Source organism: Balaenoptera physalus (genome assembly GCF_965194825.1).
Source record: "Balaenoptera physalus genome assembly, chromosome: 16".
In the NCBI taxonomy this organism is placed as follows: domain Eukaryota; kingdom Metazoa; phylum Chordata; class Mammalia; order Artiodactyla; family Balaenopteridae; genus Balaenoptera; species Balaenoptera physalus.
The window spans coordinates 61,564,538-61,586,206 of record NC_138898.1 but is presented as its reverse complement, the minus strand read 5'-3'; the positions used below and the strand labels follow the sequence as shown (position 1 = coordinate 61,586,206).

General features: G+C 52.4%; 2 protein-coding genes across 3 annotated transcripts in view; one reads left to right on the top strand and one right to left on the bottom strand.

Annotated features, from left to right (window-relative positions):
- The window catches only part of CARHSP1 (calcium regulated heat stable protein 1), a 268,272-nt gene that overhangs the window by 237,678 nt on the left and 8,925 nt on the right, over nucleotides 1-21,669 (top strand). Inside the window, exon 1 of one of the 2 annotated variants that reach the window (XM_082432528.1) lies at nucleotides 20,045-20,153. The exons of the other annotated variant lie outside the window; for it this stretch is intronic. The gene's annotated coding sequence lies outside the window, so the exon portion shown is untranslated. Of the gene's footprint in view, nucleotides 1-20,044; nucleotides 20,154-21,669 lie in introns of those variants that run through there. 2 annotated transcript variants of the gene reach the window in all.
- LITAFD (LITAF domain containing) lies at nucleotides 3,672-4,194 on the bottom strand (the record flags this gene model as incomplete). Its single annotated transcript, XM_082429158.1, has 2 exons — nucleotides 3,990-4,194; nucleotides 3,672-3,789 (listed from the first exon to the last, which is right to left on the bottom strand). The coding sequence occupies exons 1-2, from the start codon at nucleotides 4,118-4,120 to the stop codon at nucleotides 3,672-3,674; spliced, it is 249 nt and encodes an 82-aa protein (XP_082285284.1). The 5' UTR covers nucleotides 4,121-4,194.

The following is a 21,669-nucleotide window of genomic DNA, read 5'->3' as shown; positions in this document are numbered from 1 at the left end:
CTTTGAGACCCGCATTCACTGCCCCCTCTTTCCAGGTATCCGAGCCAGCCTCCCTGCTGGAAGGAGGGGCCCCCCACTTTGAGATGAGAGCCGCGGGAGAGGGGGACAGAGTGGCCGCCTCCCCCTGAGCCCTGGGCCCTCCTGGCCAGCCCCAGAGGTTGGTGCAGACAAAGCAGGAGCGTGGGGAAGCCTCAGGGAGAGAATGGGGCTGCGACCCCACACGCCCCAGCCTGAGCCTACAGTGAGGTCTCGGGACCCAGAACCAAGGCCTCAGACGTCAAGGCTAAGAAATGGGAACGGTGGTTTAGGTCAAGTTGTACAAGGCAGTGAAGGAGGAGGCCCTGGGATGATGGGAACTGGCCGGGCCGGGCCAAGGGGACAGCCCGACATCTGCTGAACCAGGGACCTGTGCAGCTGGACTGTCGCAGTTTTCAAGAGAAGCCAAAAATCGGGATTTTTTTTAAACGTTGGCAAGTGTCTCTCCTGACACTGGGCAGTCTAAGTCAGAGTGGCCTGGGGTGGCTTTGTGGGCTCGCAGAGGGCTGCTGGGGAGCTGGGCCGGACCTTGTGGGCGGCGCGTGGACCACGGTGACCGAAGCAGGCCTGTAGAGGAGGGCCCAGGACACCACCTGCACAGCCAGCACCGCGTTTGCCACAGCACTGGATGTTCCTGCCTGTAGACCTCTCTGGGAATCCGGGTCAAACCCGGCAAGTAGCCCGGCAGGCGCAGAATCAGACTCCGGGCTGGAGCTCTGCAGGCGTGTCCGTGTCCTGTTCCGGTTCTGGCAGAGCCAACCAGGCCCCATGACCGTCGCCCGCCTGGCCTGGGTGCCTCTGCAGGACTGTGGTCCTCCAAGCCGCAGATTGGCCAAGTCCCAGGTCAAGACCTCGTCCTCTGGGGAGTGGTGGCCAGTGGGCCCGCCTGGCCTCCCTTTCCATCAGTACACGTGGGACCTAGATGGGTGGCCACCTGCCTTGTCGACACGGGTCCACTTGGCGCCCCATTCTGATTTATTACCAATGAGAAGTTGGTTCCCAGGATGCCTAGTTTATGTCAGACGCTTCATCTTCTAACCCTAAAAATCTTAAGGTAGGTCCGTGTTTGGATGTGGAAACCAAGGCTTCCCGTACTGCAGCTAGTGCCACCCCTCGGGAGTCAGTGTTCCCCTCGGTTCTCTGGGGCATCGCGGGGGACGGGGGCGGGGCGGAGGGGCAGCTGCTGGCATCTGCTGGGGGCTGACATTCAGATCCAGAGAAATCTGTCCCCGGACTGGTCCTTTCCCCCGGCTGGTGGGACACGCCCTGCCAGCGCCGTCACAGCAGCAGGTCCGACCACCTGAAGGCCACCGGGCAGGCCGACCCTAGTTTCCGGCTGCCCATCCAGTTACTGGACGCAGACCAGCCATCTCTCAGGTCTCGGCTTCTGCACTGCCCTCCCGGGTGGTGCTAAGCAAAACAGAGAAGCAGCTGCCACGTTTTAGTGAATAAAATGTAGGTCAGTGCCATACTCTTCCTCCTCTGCCTCTTAATTCTCCCACTTCTCTGCCCCTTCTCTAGGAAATTCCTTTTCATTGAAAGGATGAGTGAATAATATTTGTTATATTTTGCAAAGTAAAAAAAATTTGGGGAATTCCTTGGCGGTCCAGTGGTTAGGACTCCAGGCTCTGACTGCTGAGGGCCCAGGTTCGATCCCTGGTCGGGGAAGTAGAATCGCATAAGCTGCGGCACGGCCAAAGGAAAAAAAAATTTTTTTAAAGATAAAGACAGCCGGGGGAAATGCCCCATGATAAAAATTATTAAAAAAAAAAAAAATCCCTTCGTGTGCCCTTTAGCCTATCCTGTGCCCAGCCTCACCCCCAGGCAGACCACATGGTACCCAGGAGGGATCCTGCTCCTAAGCCAACTTGGGGCCTTTTTTTTTTTTTTTTTTTTAACATCTTTATTGGCGTGTAATTGCTTTACAATAGTGTGTTAGTTTCTGCTGTATAACAAAGTGAATCAGCTATACGTATTCATGTATCCCCGCATCTCCTCCTTCTTGCGTCTCCCTCCCACCCTCCCTATCCCATCCCTCTAGGTGGTCACAAAGCACCGAGCTGACCTCCCTGTGCTATGCAGCTGCTTCCCACTAGCTATCGATTTTACATTTGGTAGCGTATATATGTTCATGCCACTCTCTCACTTCGTCCCAGCTTCCCCTTCCCCCTCCCCGTGTCCTCAGGTCCATTCTCTACGTCTGCGTCTTACTATTCCTGTCCTGCAACTTGGGGCCTTTTAAATCCTAAAAATCCTTTTAAGTCCTAAACATCTTGTTAAGATGGGTTCCTGTTTGGATGTGGAAACCGAGGCTTCCCATCCTGCAGCTAGTGCCAAAATTCCTGCATTTGCCAAATTCCTGCATAGCGGCCTTTGCAGTACAGAAAAGCTACTGCGCTGTAGCCATGAAGGAATTTTAAGGATTAAACCTCTTGTTGGGAATTGGGCACAGAGATTCGAGAAGATTTGCTCCCCCATCCCAGCTCCCATAAACTCACCTGTCCCCGCCAGGCCCTGGGGGCACCAGGGCCTGGGGAAAGTGACAGAGACCCAGGAGTGAGCGATGGGGCTGGAAGGAATAGGCGGAGAGAGAAGGGGGCAGGCAGGGCCTTCCAGAAGAGGCCAGCGGAAGAGTCTGGACACATGGGTGAACGGGTGAACAGGCCACTCTTGGTTGTGGGCGGCTGGAGCGCAGAACAGGGGAGGGAAACAGGAGACACAGGTGGCCTCAGAGGGACCCCATGTTGAAAGTCTGGTCCCGAGGATGATGAGTACGAGGCAGGTGTCACAGCTGAAGGTACTGATTCCTCCCCGTGATCCTTGAGCTTACCCTGTGACAGCCACTGGACACAGGTGAGGACCAGAAGGAACGGTCAAGACCTGGGGCTGGGAGACCCATTGGGGGCGGTTGCCTCCTTCAAGAAAGAGCGGGGTGGGATAACAGGGTGGCGGGGGGTAGAAATCATTGTAGTGCAGAAAGGACAGGACCCAAGGGGAGGGCTGTGTGATGCAGGAGGTGAGGCCAGAAATCTCAGGAGCGGCATGAGTAGGGAAGGGGCCCAAGACAGGACGCTGGGGGGGCACCAGCCTGACAGGGTATGCTGAGGGGGTGCACAGGACGCGGCCAGAGCATCACTGCAGGACAAGGGAGAGGACGGAGAGGGTCAGGGGCTGCAGAGTCCAGGCAGGTAGGAGGGAGGACAAAGTGCCTGGTGGATGTGGGCTTCAGCAGCGGGACGTCACAGGCTCTGTGCGAGGAGTGAGTGGCAGATGGGGCCGTGCGGGTTCCCCAGCTGGAATTGCAGAGATATTTTCACGAAGATGCAGAAGTTTGAGCTGATGGGAAGGAGCTGGGAAAGAAAGATGAGAGCTGATGCGTGGACTGTGGTTTCTGAGGGCTCAGAAGAGAATGGAGCCTGAGAAGGGAGGGCCACGTCACACGTCATCGTTCAGTCATCCGGTACTAACTGAGCACCTACTATGTGCCAGTGCTCACCTGGCCTTCCATTGCAGCAGGAGGGCAGAGGGAAGGGCGGGCGGGCACCACCTCAGTCCCTTCATCTTCCTGCTGGACCAGGCTGGGGGATCCCAGCAGACAGACGCAGGCAGGCAGTGGTCACTTAACAGCATTTAGTTCACAGGCGTTTGTAGCAGAAGAGCTCTTGCTGGCACACGGGGCACGTGTGCCTCACGTCCATCAAGCTGTCCACGCAGAAGGGGATGAAGCAGCAGCCCATGAGACACCTGCAGCCTCTGGAGCAGCGGGGCCTGGGACTCACCTGGGGCCAAGCCGAGCCTGGGAGCCCCCCACCCCATCCTTAGTGCTGCCCAGCCACCCACAGTGGGCTAGGAAACCACCCCTCCCTCCGTGCCCTGTGCCAACCCCCCCAAACCCTGCAGCCCTCCCACAAGGATGCTCAGGGCCCCTGCAGAGGCAAGGGGCAGCCACTCACCCGGCCATGAAGATGCCCGTGCACAGAAGCCAGGTGAGGATGCCCGGGACCAGGGTGGTCACCGTGATGGCGTGGTTCCCGCAGCGTGGGCACACAGCCTGTATGGAAACTGGAGACAGCAGCCTAGGCATGCTGGTGAACGGTTCTCAGAGGACAAGGGAGGGGGCAGGCCAGACCCCACGCCCCCTGTCCTCCCCATCTCCTGTCCACCACTGGGGGCCTGCCACTACCTGCATTTTCTCCGTGCTCCCCTGAGCACCCCAGATGGGTCCAATTTCCCCTTGCACCAGCCCCTACCCACCAGCCTCCAGGGCTCCGGGGCCTCCCTCAGTCGAGACCTCCAGCCCTCCCACCCTCAAGCACTAGGGAATTTGGGGGCGTCTCCGGGTTTGAACCGGGCCCCTTCAGCTCTTTGAGTTCCCCGGGATCTCCCACCCATATGTTCCCTTTTGGGTGTAAGGAAAAACACCCTCAGATCTGAAGACTGACTATGTGCCAGGCGCTCAGCTGAAAACCTGGCCAGTGTGAGGGGGGCACCCATTTTACAGAAGAGAAAGCTGAGGCCTGGAGGGATGCATCGAGTTACCCGTGGTAGTTTACCTAGTAGATGGAGGAGCTCAGATGTGAACCCAGCCATTTCTGACTCCATGTTGCCCTCGTTGTGCTGGGCTGTAAGCTCTTGCTGGAGGCTTGAGGGTGCAGAAATAGAATGGGACCCCATAGTCTCTCTCTGTCTTTTCTTTTTCCTTTTTTTAATATCAAGCCTTTATTATGCGCCAAACTCAGTGCCAAACACTTGACGTGCCTCACTCCATTTACTCTTGTCAAAACACCAACAGTGGGACTTCCCTGATGGCGCAGTGGATAAGACTCTGCGCTCCCAGTGCAGGGGGCCTGGGTTTGATCCCTGGTCAGGGAACTAGATCCCACATGCATGCCGCAATTAAGACCCGGCACAACCAAATAAACAAATAAATATTTTAAACAAACAAACAAAAAAACACCAATGAGGTAGCTATGTGACGTTATTCCAATTTTGCTGATGTGGAGGCTAGGCTCAGAGAGGTTAAGTAACTTGCCTGAGGTCACCCAGCAAAGAAGCATCAGAGTCAAGGATGGAACTTAATTATGGCTGCCTCCTGAGCACATGCTACTAAGTGACGTGCCCCTTGCCCGATCCCTTGCACCGTCGGGATGGCTCCAAAAGGGGCAGCATTCCATCTGCCCCTTCCAAGAAGAACTGTTTGGGCCCCAGGCCCGCCTCCATTCTTCCCAGCCTTGTCTCCCTCCTGACCCACAAGGGGCCTGTCACAGTGTGTGGATGCCCAGCTCTGCCCCTCGCCTCCCAGGAGTCAGCCCTTGGCTGGCCCTTGGGGCCTTGGGAAGCATCCCCGCCCAGGCCCTGGAATTAGGTGTAAGGCAGTTTGGACAAGGAATTCTGGGATCCTAGAAACCCAGAGGGTGGTGTGGGGAAGGGGAGGATGGGAGCTCCAGAATCTTAACCACTCACTGTGTGGGTGATGGATAGGGACCCTGTGTGGTTTTTTTTGTTTTTGTTTTTGAAAATTTATTTTTGGCTGCATTGGGTCTTTGTTGCTGCGTGCGGGCTTTCTCTAGTCGCAGCAAGTGGGGGCTACTCTTCGTTGTGGTGTGCGGGCTTCTCATTGCGGCGGCTTCTCTTGTTGAGGAGCACGGGCTCTAGGCACGCGGGCTTCAGTAGTTGTAGCGCGCAGGCTCAGTAGTTGTGGCTTGCGGGCTCTAGAGTGCAGGCTCAGTAATTGTGGTGCACGGGCTTAGTTGCTCCGCGGCATGTGGGATCTTCCTGGACCAGGGCTCGAACCCGTGTGCCCTGCATTGGCAGGCAGATTGTTAACCACTGCGCCACCCCGGGGAAGCCCCCCTGTGTGTTTTTATTGGGAACTGCTCAGGCGCTTTGATGGGGACCTGCCCGTCCCAGGAAAGGAGCCTCGTGGCTTGAGGGAGGCACCTGGGCTTTCCCCACCCCATGCCTCCTCCCAGAGTAGGGGCAACCGGAGAACAGGAAGCCCCTCCCCACTTCTCTCTACTCAGTCTAGTCTCTGTGGGACAGGAGGTGGTTTCATGCCCATCCGGTCCCCAGCAGCCCCGCCTGGGGCTGGGTTTTGTACCCATTTTACAGGTGCAGAAACTGAAGGTCAGAAATCAAGTACCTGGCCCAGGACTTCCAAGTGGAAAGTCCTTCTGAGCTCAGACTGAGTTAGCAACTGCCTGGCCCTATGTCCATCATAACTTTTTTTTTTTTTTTAACTTTGGGTTTATTTATTTATTTATTTATTTATGGCTGTGTTGGGTCTTCGTTTCTGTGTGAGGGCTTTCTCCAGTTGCGGCAAGTGGGGGCCACTCCTCATCGCGATGCGCGGGCCTCTCACCATCGCGGCCTCTCCTGTTGCGGAGAAAGGGCTCCAGACGCGCAGGCTCAGTAGTTGTGGCTCATGGGTCTAGTTGCTCCGCGGCATGTGGGATACTCCCAGACCAGGGCTCGAACCCGTGTCCCCTGCATTGGCAGGCAGATTCTCAACCACCGCGCCACCAGGGAAGCCCCATCATAACTTTTAATCCTCTCAACCATTTTCCAGATGAGAAAAGAGATTCGAAGAGATTTGGTGACTTACCCTGAGGCCACAGCAGCATGGCCAGAAACCCCCACCTCTCCCAGGGTATTCTAGGTTGTCTCTGGCCCCTGGGTGGGCTGGGGGCAGAGGGCCAGGTCATACCTGCTATGGGGGCATCATTAGTATTGTGACACTTTAAGAGAGGGCACAGGCTGTGGAGGCCCCACACTGTCCCCATCCGGTCTTGTGGTCCCCGGGTTGGCGGGGGCAGAGGGACTTGGGGGGTGAGGCGGGGAGTCAGCCCCAGTTCATCAAGGGAACCCGTAGTCTCCCGGCCCTTCCCGAGGACCCCACAGTCAGCGTGTCACCTGAACGAAGGGACCCTCACCCTGGGGGTGGTTCTCTCTTGGGGCCCAGGAGGTCCTCTGTTCCAGCAACGGTGTCGGGGCAGCGTTGGGTTCCAAGCTCTGAGCAGCCAAGCTCTGGTCTCGGGAGTCCCCCATCACGTGGCCTGGTTGTCCACGGGTGACAGAAGCGCAGGTCGCCCCCAGCGCCTCTTGCTGGGCCTGGCTCAGGTGGAACAGCCGTTGTGATGTGTGTCCTTACAGTGGCCAGAGGGTGGACTTCGCCCCCATTCTCTGCAGGAGGGGGCGGGGTCTCCACGGGCCCAGCTTGAGGAATCTTTGACGATCAGGTCACCCCCTCCGGCCGGCCAAGCGGAAACCGGGCTGGGGTCAGAGGGCAGGTTGGGAGCCTTAAAACTATGAATCCGGTTAGAGCTAGCGATTCTGTTGTGAGGAATTCATCCTGGGGGTGTTATCCCTGTGGACGCAGAGATGTAGCTGTGAGGACGTTCACATCTTCTTTAGAAATGCAGATATGTGTATGTACACAGGCACGCACATGTGTATATATACAGTAAGTCCCCTACATACGAACCTTCAAGTTTCGAACTTTCAAAGAGGTGAATGTGCGGGCCAGCCCCTGTACACCAGCTGTTGTACTGTACTACTGTACTTTTCAAGGTACTGTACTGTCAGATAAAAAATATTTTCTTTATTTTCTGTGTTTTTTATGTACATATTATTTGTGTGAAAAGTATTATAAACCTATTACGGTACAGTACTATATAGCCGATTGTGTTAGTTAGGTACCTAGGCTAACTTCGTTGGACTTACGAACAAACTGTACTTACAAACACGCTCTCGCAACGGAACTCGTTTGTATGTAGGGACTAACTGTATATGTATACACACGTATATACACAGAGATACATGTACATACATACACATGTATATGGGTACATGCACACAGTTGTATGGATAAACACACAGGCGTGCACGTGTGTATGCACACATGAACATGCAGGTACACGCATGTACACACGTGCGAGTTTATGTGTTGCCTCACAAGTCCAGCTGCCTCTCCTGCTTGTTTAACTGTGAGTTTGGGCAAAACCCTAACTCTTTCTAACCCTCCATCCCCTGGCTTCCCTACCTGTAAAATTGGGATACGATAGCTGCCTTATAGGGTTGTTATGGGATCAAATGCCATAGCCCAGGTAATGGGTTCAGCCCAGGGAGTAAAGCCAGCATTTTTATTGTGAAATGATCGGTGGCCTGAAACAGCCCAAAGAGATGGTCCTGACTGTAGAGGGCAGCCTCCGCGCTGGGGCTGGCTCTGTGCTACACCTGGGGTCACAGCCAGGAAGGGCAAAGCCAGGGTTTGTGCGAACAAAGGCACGAAGTGAGGTCTGTGCGCTTGACCTGTATACTCCATGGCTTCTCATTACGCCTCCAGACACTGGGGAACCTCCAAGATAGTCCAAGATAGCCCTGCTCCTATCAGATTGGCAGAAACCAAAAGTTATGGCGAGTCTGGGTGGCAACAGGCTTTCCTATACAAGCACTAGAAGGGGGATTTGGTGATATCTAGCAGAGTTACAGATGGGGGACCCTTGGACCTTGCCATACTATTTCTAGAAATCCATCCTAAAGGTAGACTAGCAAAAATATCAGGTGAGGTAGGCACAAGGCTATTCAAGGCAGCAACAAAAAACTAGAAATAACCCAAATGTCTATCCATATAGTGACTCTGCAGCTACCAAAAATAAAGGGAGGAAAGAAGGGGAAAAAGAGAAAAAAGAGGAAAATCTCCATATATTACTATGGAACAGTCTCTTTTTGGATATATTGTCCAATAACAAACAAGAAGATATGTGTGTATATGTATATATAGTACTACTTTTTTTTTTTTGGCCTTGCCGTGTGGCTTGTGGGATTCTCGACCAGGGATCAAACCCCGGCCCCTGCAGTAGATGTGAGGAGTCCTAACCACTGGACCACCAGGGAATTCCCTATATAGCCCTACTTTTAACGTCAGGAAACGGGGAGGGAGATAAATAATTTCCAAGAAGATATAAAAGAAGGATTATTTATGAACTAAAATGTGGTTAATGTTGAGAGTGGAAGCAGGTCCTCTCTAAATATACCTTGTTTATAGGTTTGACTTTGGAACAATATCATTATTTTTACTAACTAAAAAGGAAGTACATCAAAAAGAAAAAAGCAACACCAAAAAACGGAAAGCAACCGAAAACTAACAAATGTGATCATGTATCAAGATTTCTTACCCGACACAAGGCACAAAGCACAAGCTATAAAAGAAAAACTTGAAAGACTACTTCATCAAAGCACCTGCTTCTTAACAGATACCATCTATAGATACAATAAAAAGGCAAGCTACAAACTGGAAGAAAATATTTAAAGTCCAAAGGACAGGTATACAGAATATAAAAGGACTCCTTCAATTCAATTATTTTTTTAAAAAACCTCACAATCTTAAAAGTGGGCAAAAGACCTCAACAGACACTTCACAAAAGAAAATTTAGATGGGCTTCCCTGGTGGCGCAGTGGTTAAGAATCCGCCTGCCAACGCAGGGCACAAGGGTTCAAGCCCTGGTCCGGGAAGTTCCCACATGCCACGGAGCAATGAAGCCCGTGCGCCACAACTACTGAGCCTGCGCTCTCGAGCCCACGAGCCACAACTACTAAAGCCTGCGTGCCTAGAGCCCGTGCTCCGCAACAAGAGAAGCCACCGCAATGAGAAGCCCGTGCACCGCAACGAAGAGTAGCCCCTGCTTGCCGCAACTAGAGAAAGCACGCACGCAGCAAGGAAGGCCCAACGCAGCCAAAAATAAATAAAATAAATTAATTAATTAAAAAAAAAAGAAAATATAGAAATGGCCAACGTACACATGAAAAGATGCTCAGCTTCCCTATTCATCTAGGAAACACAAATTAAAAATCATAGTTACCGTTGGTTAAATGTTATTTTATATTTTATTTTTATTTTTTATTTTTTTCTTCCTGAAACATAATTTTATTTAATTGAAAAAATATCAGTGTGCAAATTGGACATTTTGGGTACATAAAGTCACGTGCTAATTAAGTAAATGAGTGATGAATCATAATATCAACACTAGTCATTAAATAAAATTGCATTTAAATTAGATTTACCAGATAGTTTCAGGACAAAAAATATAATGAGACAACTTTAAAGAAAGCTTCCAATAATTTTATTCTTTTTTTGCCCTCAAATTTTATTTTAAAAACTCGCAAAAAAAAAAAAAAACTCGCTAATGTTCAGAAATGTGGACATAGGACGAAGAACATCTGTACAGTCCTCACTGAGATCCGACCATACTGTTTTTTTCTTTCTCTCTCTCTCTTTCTGCTAAACAATTTTAAAGTCATATATGTTATGCTATTTTATTCTTTATTTCTATATGCATCACCTAAATGGACATTTTACTATATAAACCACAATACTGTTATCACACCTAAGAAATTTGACAATAATTCCGTAATGCCATCTAATATATGAAGTCAAGTTCCCCCATTTTTTACAAAAATGTCTCATCTGATTTTCCTCCAATTTAAAATTCAACCAAGTTTCATGCATTGCATTTGGTTATATCTCTTTAGATTCTTTTTTTTTTTAATTTTTATTGGAGTGTGGTTGCTTTACAATGTTGTGTTAGCCTCCACTGCACAACAAAATGGATCAGCCATGCACATACAGGTATCCCCTTCCTTTTGGACTTCCCTCCCATTTAGGTTACCACAGTGCACTAGGTAGAGTTCCCTGAGCTATACGGTAAGTTCCCATCAGTTGTCCATTTTATACATAGTATCAATAATGTATATGTGTCAATCCCAGTCTCCCAATTCCTCCCACCCCACCCCTTTCCCCCTTGGTATCCATACATTTGTTCTCTATGTCTGTGTCTCTATTTCTGCTTTTCATATAAGATCATCTATACCATTTTTCTAGATTCCACATATATGCTTTATTATACAATATTTGCTTTTCTCTTTCTGACTTACTTCACTTTGTATGACACTCTCTAGGTCCTTTCACGTCTCTACAAATGACCCAATTTCATTCCTTTTTATGACTGAGTAATATTCCATTGTATGTATGTACACATCTTCTTTATCCATTCCTCTGCTAATGGACATTTAGGTTGCTTCCCTGTCCTGGGTATTGTAAACAGTGCTGCTACGAACACTGGGGTGCATGTGTTGTTTTGAATTATGGTTTTCTCTGTTTTATTTTTATTTATAAATATGTTGGTGGGAAGTGGAGTCTATTTATTTATTTATTTATTTATTTATTTATTTATTTATTTATTTATTTTTGGCCACGTGGCATGCAGAATCTTAGTTCCCCAACCAGGGATCAAACCCATGCCCCCTTCAGTGGAAGCATGGAGTCTTAACCACTGAATCACCAGGGAAGTCCCTCCACTGGTTAAATTTTAAAAAACAGACAACCCCAAGTGTTGACAAGCATACAGAACAACTAGAACCCTCCTACATTGCTGGTGTGAGTATAAAATTGTTCATCATTTTGGAAAACTGGCAGTTTCTCCTAAAGGCAAACATCCACCCACCTGGGACCAGCAACTCCACTCCCAGGTTTTTACCCAGGAGAAATAAAAACATATGTTCAGAAAAAGACCTGTATGAGAAAATTCATAGTAGCTTGAGTCATAATAGCCAAAATCTAGAAACAACCCAAATATTTGTCAGCAGGTGGGTGGATCATCAAATCGTGTATATTATTATTATTATTATTATTTTTTAATAAAGTCTCTTTATTCTTTTTTTTTAAAATTAATTAATTAATTTATTTATGGTTGTGTTGGGTCTTCGTTTCTGTGCGAGGGCTTCCTCTAGTTGTGGCAAGTGGGGTCCACTCTTCATCACGGTGCGTGGGCCTCTCACTATCGCGGCCTCTCTTGTTGGGGAGCACAGGCTCCAGACGCGCAGGCTCAGCAATTGTGGCTCACGGGCCTAGTCGCTCCACGGCATGTGGGATCTTCCCAGACCAGGGCTCGAACCCGTGTCCCCTGCATTGGCAGGCAGATTCTCAACCACCGCGCCACCAGGGAAGCCCGTGTATATTATTTATACCAAGGAAATCTGCACAGCGATGAAAAGAATGAACTATTGGTGTACTCAGCCAGATGAACACGTCTCAAAAAATGATTCTGAGCCAAAGAAGCTTGACTGTACATCTCCTATGAGCCTAGTTATTTGAAGTTCTGAAACAGGTCAAGCTGTGAGACGTGGTAAAAGTAGGGTGCCACCTGCGAAGGCAGAGAATCTGGGCATGAAGGCAGGTGTGCATGGCATCCAAGGGCCACTTACATCAGAGACGTGTTAGATTTGTGAATTGTTACAACCGTTTTTCAGCTGATGGAAAAGAGGCACATTGAGGAAGGCCTTTCCTGATTCCCACAGAGATCTTGTCTTCCTGGAAAGAAAAGATGCCTCTTCTGAGGTCAGGGCCTCGCTCCAGCACCACCTCCCCCTTCACGGACCCTCTCACCTCCTGCCTCCGCAGCTCTTTTACCAGTTCCAAGGCGTCCACACCTGAGAGTCTTGAAACAGCCAGCTTGGCGTTCCTGCTAGTCCATTTTGCCTCCACATGATGACGTGTCGCCTCACCACCTCTTCTCACTCTGTCCCCTGCGCCCCGTCTCCTTTAGACAGCGTCTACATCCCTATGTGCATTGCTGTCTGAGATTTGATGCCTGCTTCCTGTCCTGCTGCATCCCCCAGCCCGCTATGGAGGAAGTGCTCCACTAATATAGATTGACTGCGTGAATGAATGAATCAGCTGCGTGATTCACCGATCACATCCCACCCCATTTGACTTAAAATCCTCCCGATTTCACACCCCATGATTAGGGGGCTTTGTATAGACTTGAGGTTATTCATCTTGGGATGGGGTCGGCGACTGCCTCCTTCTCCGGGGATTTTTGAGGACGTTGGTCCCCTTAACGCAGGGTTGGGACCCCGGGTGGCGCATCTGAACTGGGACACTCTGACGGGGAATGAAGGAGAGAGGTGTGCGATGCTAGCGGACTCCGACCATCCCGGCCATCGCCACCAGGGGGCAGCACCAGGCTGCGCGAGTCTGCCTCACTTCCTCCCTCCGGGCTCTGCTGGACGGACAGGTCCCCATCTAGCACAGGGGGGACCGGGGAGCAGGGCCGCCCCTGCCATCGTCCCTTTAGGGCTGGCCTGGTGCCTTCACACCGCCCTGGGGCTGAGGACTCCTGTCCCACCTTGTCCTCCTCAGACCAGGCTGCAAGGAGTGAGGAGGCCTGAGAGAGGGCTTGAGGCCAGCCCAAGAGCACACCTCCTGGTTAGACCCCAGTCCCTCCGCACCCAGATGCGGGACCCCATGGGAGAGCTATGAGGCCTGGCTGGCTCCTCCTGGGCCTCTTCCATGAGGATCAGTTCTCTGCGAGGCTCAGGGCTCCTGGAGGGCTGCTTTGTTGTTGTTATTTGTTTGTTTTTAACCTTTGCATCCCCTAAATAAGGCCTGGCATGGAAGAGGAAGAAGGTGGTTAAAGCATGGGCTCTGTCACTCCCAGCTGTGTGACCCTGGGCCTCAGTTTCCTCCTCTGTAAAATGGGTATAACAACAACAATAACGATAATAATAATAATAAAACTTCCTGCTAAGAGTGTTAGGAAAATTCAAGAAGACAGTTTTACCTTGCTGGCTGATCCTTCACACGTGCCTACTTTCTGTTCCTTCCATCCTGCCCCCCCTCCCCACACCCACCCCTGGCCTTGCAGCTCCTGCTGCCTGGAGGGCTCTTTCCTGAGATATCCCATGTCTCATCGTCAAACTCAGCTCATATGCTACTTCCTCATGGAGGGCTGCCATGGACCCCCGGGCGAGAGGAACCAGCCACCCTCTACTAGGCCACCTGGTTCATTATTTTTTATTTATTTATTATTTTTTGGTGCGGCATGCTGGATCTTAATTCCCTGACCAGGAATCGAACCCGTTCCCCCTGCACTGGGAGCGCGGAATCTTAACCACTGGACCGCCAATTTTGCCAGCACTTACCTCTGCCTGGAATTGTCCGGTTCCTGCTTAGTTTACTTGATCAGTGTCTATTGTCCCTAAAACTTCAGCTCTGTGAGGGCGGGAACCTCACTGATTTTGTTCACAGCTGTCTCCCCAGTACCCAGCACAGTGCCCGGGACATAGTAGATGCTCAATAAAGATTTGTTATATGAATGATGAATGAAAGAAATCATGTGAAGCACATAGAAAGCTTGCAATTAGGGACTTCCCTGGTGGCGCAGTGGTTAAGAATCCGCCTGCCAATGCAGGGGACACGGGTTCGAGCCCTGGTCTGGGAAGATCCCACATGCCGCGGAGCAACTAGGCCCGTGAGCCACAACTACTGAGCCTGCGCGTCTGGAGCCTGTGCTCCGCAACAAGAGAGGCCACGATAGTGAGAGGCCTGCGCACCGCGATAGAGTGGCCCCTGCTTGCCGCAACTAGAGAAAGCCCTCGCACAGAAACAAAGACCCAACACAGCCATAAATTAATTAATTAATTAATTAACTAATTAATTAATTAAAAAAATAATAACCATAGTAAATTAAATTAGCAGAGTCCCCAAAAGCCAAGGCAGGGGGGCAGGCCATCCTGGGAATGGAGTGAGCCTGGAGTTCTGGCAGCTGGGAGTCCTGGAGGACCCTGGTCCTCTCCTGCTTGTGACCCTGAGCTCCTCACTCACCCTCTCTGGGCTCTGCAATAAGGAGGACTCTGCAGCCAGGGCTACTCAAGGAAAAAAGGAGATGGGACTTTTTTTTTCCCTTCCTCCTCATCCTGTTCCCAGAAGGGCCCAGCTCCTGCAGGGAAGCGAGGAGATAAGGAGGAAGGAATCTGGAGGAAGGAGTGGTAACTGCAATTATTGTGCAAGAGATGGGGAGGGGGGCTGGGTTGCCAAGGGGCTGGGGAGGGGCAGCTGGAGAAGCTCTCCAGCCTGGGGAGGGGCTGCGCTTTCCCCGAGCCCTCCCTTCCCTCTCCTCCTGCCCATCAGAGGGGTCCCATCTGCTCTATTGGCAAAGGGATCCCTGAGCCCTGGGCGGGACCTGCTGGGTCATACTGGGACGTCCCCTAACCTCTCTGGGCTGCATTTCCAGCTCTGCTAACCAGTCCTCTGTCTGCTTTCTCTTCCTCCCAGCTTGTGGTGAGCTCGGGGCAGGAGGCGTGGGAGGTGGATGGGCTGTTTGCTGTAGGCGCCCCCTCCCCAGGCCCCATCGCTTATTGGGAGGGGGGAATTCTTGTCCCCTGGGCACCATCGGAGGCTCTCTCTCTGAAGAGTGGGCATCCCAGATGGGGGTGACTTCTTCCCTGATGGGTGCCTTCCATCCCCTGCCCTCAGAACTCTGTGAGTGAACTCTGAGGCCTGCCTGGAGGAGGAGGCAGGGGGACTGTTTCTGGACTGAGAAAGCTCTGGGGTCTGGAGTTTGGGGGAGAATCCAGGGAGCTGTGCAGTGGGAGAGTGTGTGGTTATGCATGTTTCCATCTGCGTGTGTTTGCATGGGGGGCACGTGTGTGTGGGGGGGCGGATATTGGTGGTGTGTGTGGTATGTGTCTTGTCTGCTCGTGTGTGTGTGTGTGTGTGTGTGTGTGTGTCTGTGTCCATGAATATCTCATTTACGTGGAGTGTTTGCAGTGCAGGTTTGTGTGTGGAGGTGTGTGTGTGTGCTCGCAGGTATCCATGCACCTCAGTGGGCTCTGTGTCTGTGTCCTTGTCGGGGGGGGGGCGGTCTGTATTCTGGGTGAGCTCACAAAGCTGCTCCTGGGCCCTTTTCCCTCCTTCTGTCAGCAGGCTCAGCCGGCCCTCTTAGCCCCCTTGGACCTCACCCTGAGTGGGTTCCAGCCTCAGAGCTACCTAGTGGGGGGTCAGCCCAGGAGGAGCAGAGCAGAGGGCAAGCCCCCACCTCCACTGGCCTCCCACCCGGCTTGGGGTGGAGTTTCCAGCTCCCTGTCAACTGTAGGCTCTTCTGGTGCCATTTTACAGAAGGGAAAACTGAGTCACTCGCCAGTCCCCTCATCCGTGGCCGACCTTGCTATCCCCCATGACATTGCCTCTGCCCTGGTTCTTCAACATGTATTTACTGAGCACCTACCATGTGTCAGGCATACAAAACCAAGCAAGACAATGCGCCTGCCCTGGCGAGCCAATGTGTTAGTGGGGAAACAGACACCAAAGACATTCACAGGGGAGAAGGGTGAAATGGTAATCACGGGCGATGGGACAGACTGATGGAGGGCACGCACTTAGTTCAGGGTGGGTGGAAGGTCCCCTCATTTGAGCAATGACCAGAAAGAGGCAGCCTGGGAAGATGCAGGGGAAGAGAGTGGCCCCAGATCCGGTCATTGGCAGAGTGAAGTTCACCCACCATCTGGCCCCGCAGCCTGCACTCCTAGCTCAGCACAGCTGGATGGGGCCACTCACCCTGCTCACCAAAACATCCCAAAGATGTAAAGTGGCTTCTCAAAACGATGAAAGAATTAGAAGGAAACAGGAAATGCCACAGAGTATTTATCTAACCTTTGCAGCAGGCCGAAACCCCCAGAAACAGCATAGGAAAGGATAGCCGGATTTGGCCATGTGGAGCAGGTGGGCCCTCCTGTGGATGCCGGTGATAACGACGTGTCAGTCGTCGGTTGTAACCAGTGAACCACTCTGGTGCAGATGCTGCTGGCTGTGTGGGGGCAGGTGATGTCTGATCACCTTGACCTGCCTGCAGCTAGAATCCTGCTAGCTCGGTTTAGCCAGAATCCCCCTTGACCCGTGGTGTTTCGTTTCTTCTTAGTAATTTTCCATCCATTGTCCTCCCCCCTCCCCCGCCACACCCCGCCCCCCCCCCGCTATAAATTTCCAGTTTTCCTAGATCCATTTGGAGTTGAGCCCAATCTTTGCAAAAACCCCATTGCAGTGGTCCCTACACCTATCGTGATTGTCCTGAACAAAGTCTGCCTTACCGTTTTAACAAGTGTCATAAGTAATTTTTTCTTGAACAATGGTTGGATTTATGCTTTTGAAAGCTCATTCTGCCTGCTGCACAGAAAATTGGTGCATGAGCATGGTTATTAGGGAGAGGCAGAAGGGACTGGGTGGAGGCTGCTGCTCCTGGTGAGATGGTAGAGGCCTAAGTCAAGGCGGGAAGAAATGGGCACAGGTGGGTGGACTTGAGATACACTTTGAAGGGAGGATTCTCCATTCATACCTGCTTTAAGCCCTTACCTGGCTGCCATCGCTCCCTAATTGAGACCCATAAATTTAGCCCATTCTGGCAACTGCCATCTCACCCCACACTCCCTTTCCTCTCTCTGTGTCTTAGCGCCACCATGCTCCTTCCCATCCCAGGGCCTTTGCACATGCTCTCACCTCTCTCAGGAATGTCCTTTTCTTTGTTTAATTCCTGATTAAAGATCTCAGGTCAATCAGCACTTTTCAGAGAAGTCTGTCCTGGCTCCTCCAGCACCATGCCTGACCCTGCTGTGGGTCACAGAGGGATTTTGTACCTTGTGTGATTACTGGTTTAACATCTGCCTCCGCTATTAGAGTGTACCGATTGGGGTGGGGGCAGGGGGGCAGGGCTAATGAGAGTTTTGTTGAGCCCAGAGCTTGGAACAGAGTACAGGTGCAATAAATATTTGTCAGATGGCTGGCTGAATGGCTAATAAGGCCTTGCTGGGCAGAAAACTTAGACCACATGCCCTCATCAGCTGTTAGCTCAGGTCTGGCTGCTAGGCCAGTGCCATCAGATGGGGCCAAGGTGGTGGGCTGATGTCACTGACTGCAGGAGACTTAAGCAACCACAATTTGGGAGAGAGAACTCCCTGCGACCTGTTTCATCCTATGGCAGAGGGCGGGCACCCACTGAGTCATGGAGGCTTATCTAGCCCACCACCTGACATCTTGGTTATTGGTTAGCACTACCCGTCTACCACTTCCCCAGGCTGTGACTCCTCAGGGGTGGGAACAGGGCACTTTTTATTTCTGGGTGCTCAGTGCCCAACACAGAGCCCAGCATGGGCAACACATCCAGTGAAGAATTGTAGACCCGAACTGCACAACCTCAGGTGTGAAATTCTGAGAGGCTTCAGTTTAGTTGAGAAGGGCTTTGGGGAGAAAAGGAAGAAAAGGGACTGCCTTAGTTTGCTCTGGCTGCCATAACAGAATACCATAGACAGGTGACTTAAACAACAGCAACTTATTTCTCCCAGTTTTGGAGGCTGAGAAATCCAAGATCAAGGTGCTGGCCAATTCAGTTCCTGTTGGAGAACCCTCTTGCAGGCTTGTAGAGGGCTGTCTTCAACAGTCTCTTCTTTGTGTGGGTGTAGAGGAGGGAACAAAGGAGGTGGGAGGGAGAGGGAGAGGGAGATGGGGGGAGAGAGAGTGTGTCACTGGAAAACTGGGTTCATCTCTTGGTGGGTGTGGAGCGAAAAGACACAACCAAGCTAAAGATCAGGAGAAGGAAGGATTTATCATTACTGGCAGCAAGTAAGGAGAACACCTGGGATCTTTCCCAAAGCAGTGTCTCCCCAACAGCAAAATTGGGGAAGTTTTTTTTTTTGGCCACACAGCTTATGGGATTTTAGTTCCCTGACCAGGGATCGAACCTGGGGCCCCCGCAGTGAGAGTGCCAAGTCCTAACCACTGGACCACCAGGGAATTCCTCAAATTGGGTAAATTTTAATCCCCTATTCATGAAGGGGATTGAGCAGAGGAGAATTCAGCATAGAATTGGGGCAAAGGTCTACAGAGTCCAAGTTTTAGTTGATTGAGGTCAGGAGGGTAAACATCATCACTCCCTTGGGGAGGAACAACTCTGTTTTATCGCTGAACTCTTGTTTCTTGACTACTTTGCCTTTGTTCCTGCACTCCCTCACTTCCCTGAAGATCATTAATTATTGAGCCCTGTTAAAACACAAACATTGTGGCTGGGCTTAGATCACAAAATGGCTTAGGCCAAAAATGGCTACTCTTATGTCAAGAAAGCCATGCCTGGTTCTTTCTCCGGGGACCCCTAACCTATCTGCATACAAGAGCAGGCAGAGCTGGTGGGTTCCAGGAGGGACCCCCGTTCCACTCCCACTCCTGGACCCTGTTGTCCCAGGACAGTTACAGGATCCCTCCCCCCTTCCCGCCCCTCAACTATCAGCCTGAGCCTGGGTCCAGGGCTGGGTTCCCTTTCAGAGGCTGCTCCCAACTTGCTGTGTGTGAGGGGGTGGGTCACCTCTCGTGCCTCACTTTCCTCTCCTATGAGAGTACGAAATTAATTTAAAAAAAAAGAAAAAAGGGGGGGTGGGATGAATTGGGAGATTGGGACTGACATATATACACTATTGATACTATGTATAAAATAGATAACTAATGAGAACCTATTGCATAGCACAGGGAACTCTACTCAATGCTCTGTGGTGACCTAAATGGGAAGGAAATCCAAAAAAGAGGGGATATATGTATACGTATAGCTGATTCGCTTTCCTGGACAGTAGAAACTAACACAACATTGTAAAGCAACTATACTCCAATAAAAATTAATTAAAAAAAAAGATGAGAGTAAGGTCATTTACCTGCAGACACAGAGGACTCAAGGAGGGAGTGGAAATTAAGAGCAAAACAAACAAAAAGAACGAAATCAACAGATTTCCCTCGTTTTTTTGTTATTTCTTTCTTTGCATTTTTTTGGTTTTCTTTTCCTCCCTTCGGCCGCTCTCTTCATTCCTTCTTGTCATTCCTAGATCTCTTTCTTCGCGCTAAAAAGGAGGTGCCCCGGGGCCGTCCGGATTCTGGAGCTAAGGTCAGGTGGGGGACCTGACCCGACGCCGTTGGCTAGGGGAGGGACCTGCTCGGGCGCGAAGACCAGACTCTCTCCCTTTTCAGGGGAGTTTTCTGGCCGGGGTGCGGCACAGGCGCGAGACCGCGTACTCCCAAGGCCACGCGCCCGGCGATCCCGCCAGTCGCGCGCGAGGACACAAAGATCCCGCCGGGGCTGTGCTCCCGCTCGCCCCGCCCCTGCCCCAGACCGCAGTCCCATTGGCTGAGAGCCCCTGGGGGCGGGGTCAGGGGCGGGGCGCGGCGAGCCCGCCCCGCGAACCACGCCCCCTCCCCAGCTCTGTTCCCGCAGTTCGAGCAGAGCAGCTGGCTGAGCGGAGTGGATCGTCAGGTAGGGAGCTTCTCCGGGGACCCCAGGAGGGGTGTGGTGGGGTGTCCCCGCCCCGAGGGAGGCCCAGGAACCTCCGAGATGGGACCTCGGCCTCTTCTGCCGCCGCTGCCCCCTTTCACCCCCGCCTCTGCAGGGTCTTCCAGCTCGCCGGCAGAGGGCCCCGGGCTGGGTCTCTCTAGGCCCCTAGGAAATGCCCGGGCCGCCTTGGCCTATTCGGGGAGCGCGGGTTACTCATCTCCCTCGGGAGAATGGTGGGTGTGGCAGCAGCTGGAGGGATGTGGGGCGGACGTCGGGTTGCATTTCCCGCCTGGCCACCTGTTTTCTTCGGGCGGAAAAAAACCTCGCCTCCTCCTCGTCCCGCCCCCGCCCGCCCTCCCCGCGGCCTTACCACCCTCCCCCTGCTTTCGCCTGTGGGCTGGAGCAGGATGGGGTGACTCGCGGTGCGCTGGGGCGAGGCGCGGCGGGGGTGGGGGGCGCCGCTCGGGGAGGTGGAGGCAGCCGCCAGCCAGGCCTGGTCGCGCCAGCTGTGGGCTCAGTGGTGGGACCTCGGCCGGGCTTGGCGGGGGGGTGGGCTGGGGGTATCCTGGCGCCGGGCGATTGGCCGCGTCTGGGGAGGAGGAGCCGCCTGGCGCTCGCCCGGTGTGTTTGCGTCTGGATGGGGGGCCCCCGAGGCCTTGCCGAGAAACTTCTCCCGCGCCCACAGGCTCCCTCCGCGACAGCCTCACTGGCAGCCCAAGTTTGCAGGCCGGAAATGCAACGGTTTTTTGTTTTGTATTGATTTCTAACAAGGAAGCCCCTGGTCCCCACAGCTTATCTGGGGTTGGAGTGGATGTGTGTATTGGGGGTGGGGGACAGAAGATCAGCCCCTCCAGGCACGATCTCCGTTCCCACAGGCGGGCGTATCTCGCTGCAAAATAGGAGGCTTCTCTGAGCCTCCGTCTCCCCATCCGTAGACTGGGGATGTAACTTTTCCTATCATAACGGGGTGAGTGAGAATAAAAGGAGATGGCTGACCCAGTGCGGGGAGGAACGTTAGCTACTGTTAACATTTTTTACTGGCTTTTTGCATATTTCTTGGTCTCTTCACTCCCTCATTGGAGGAGTCTTGCCCCTCCAATGCGTTCGCCACCCTGAACCCAGGGAGAACTTGTAAAAACAGGTTCAGATCAACCCCCGGCCTAAAATCGTCCACTGATGCCCCCAGTGTCGGTCAAGTCTCAAACTTTTCAACAGAGCTTTCTATTATCTTCCCCCGAGACCCTCCCAGCCTCTTTCTGCCGCCCGTCCTCCCTCCCCCTGGGCCTTTGCCCCTGCAGGTCCCAGGAAAAACTTCCCCACTCCGCCTTTAGGACTCGAAGCAGCCGCCGCCGCCTCGGGGCCAGGGGCCTCCTCCAAGCCCCCTCTGTGCTCGCCTTCCCCGGGCGGACTTGATGACCGCGGTTCTCAAAGCTGCCGTGTTTGTCACTCCCTCCCCCCACCCCCGCCCCCAGCTGGCGCAGGAGCCCCAGCAGAGCAG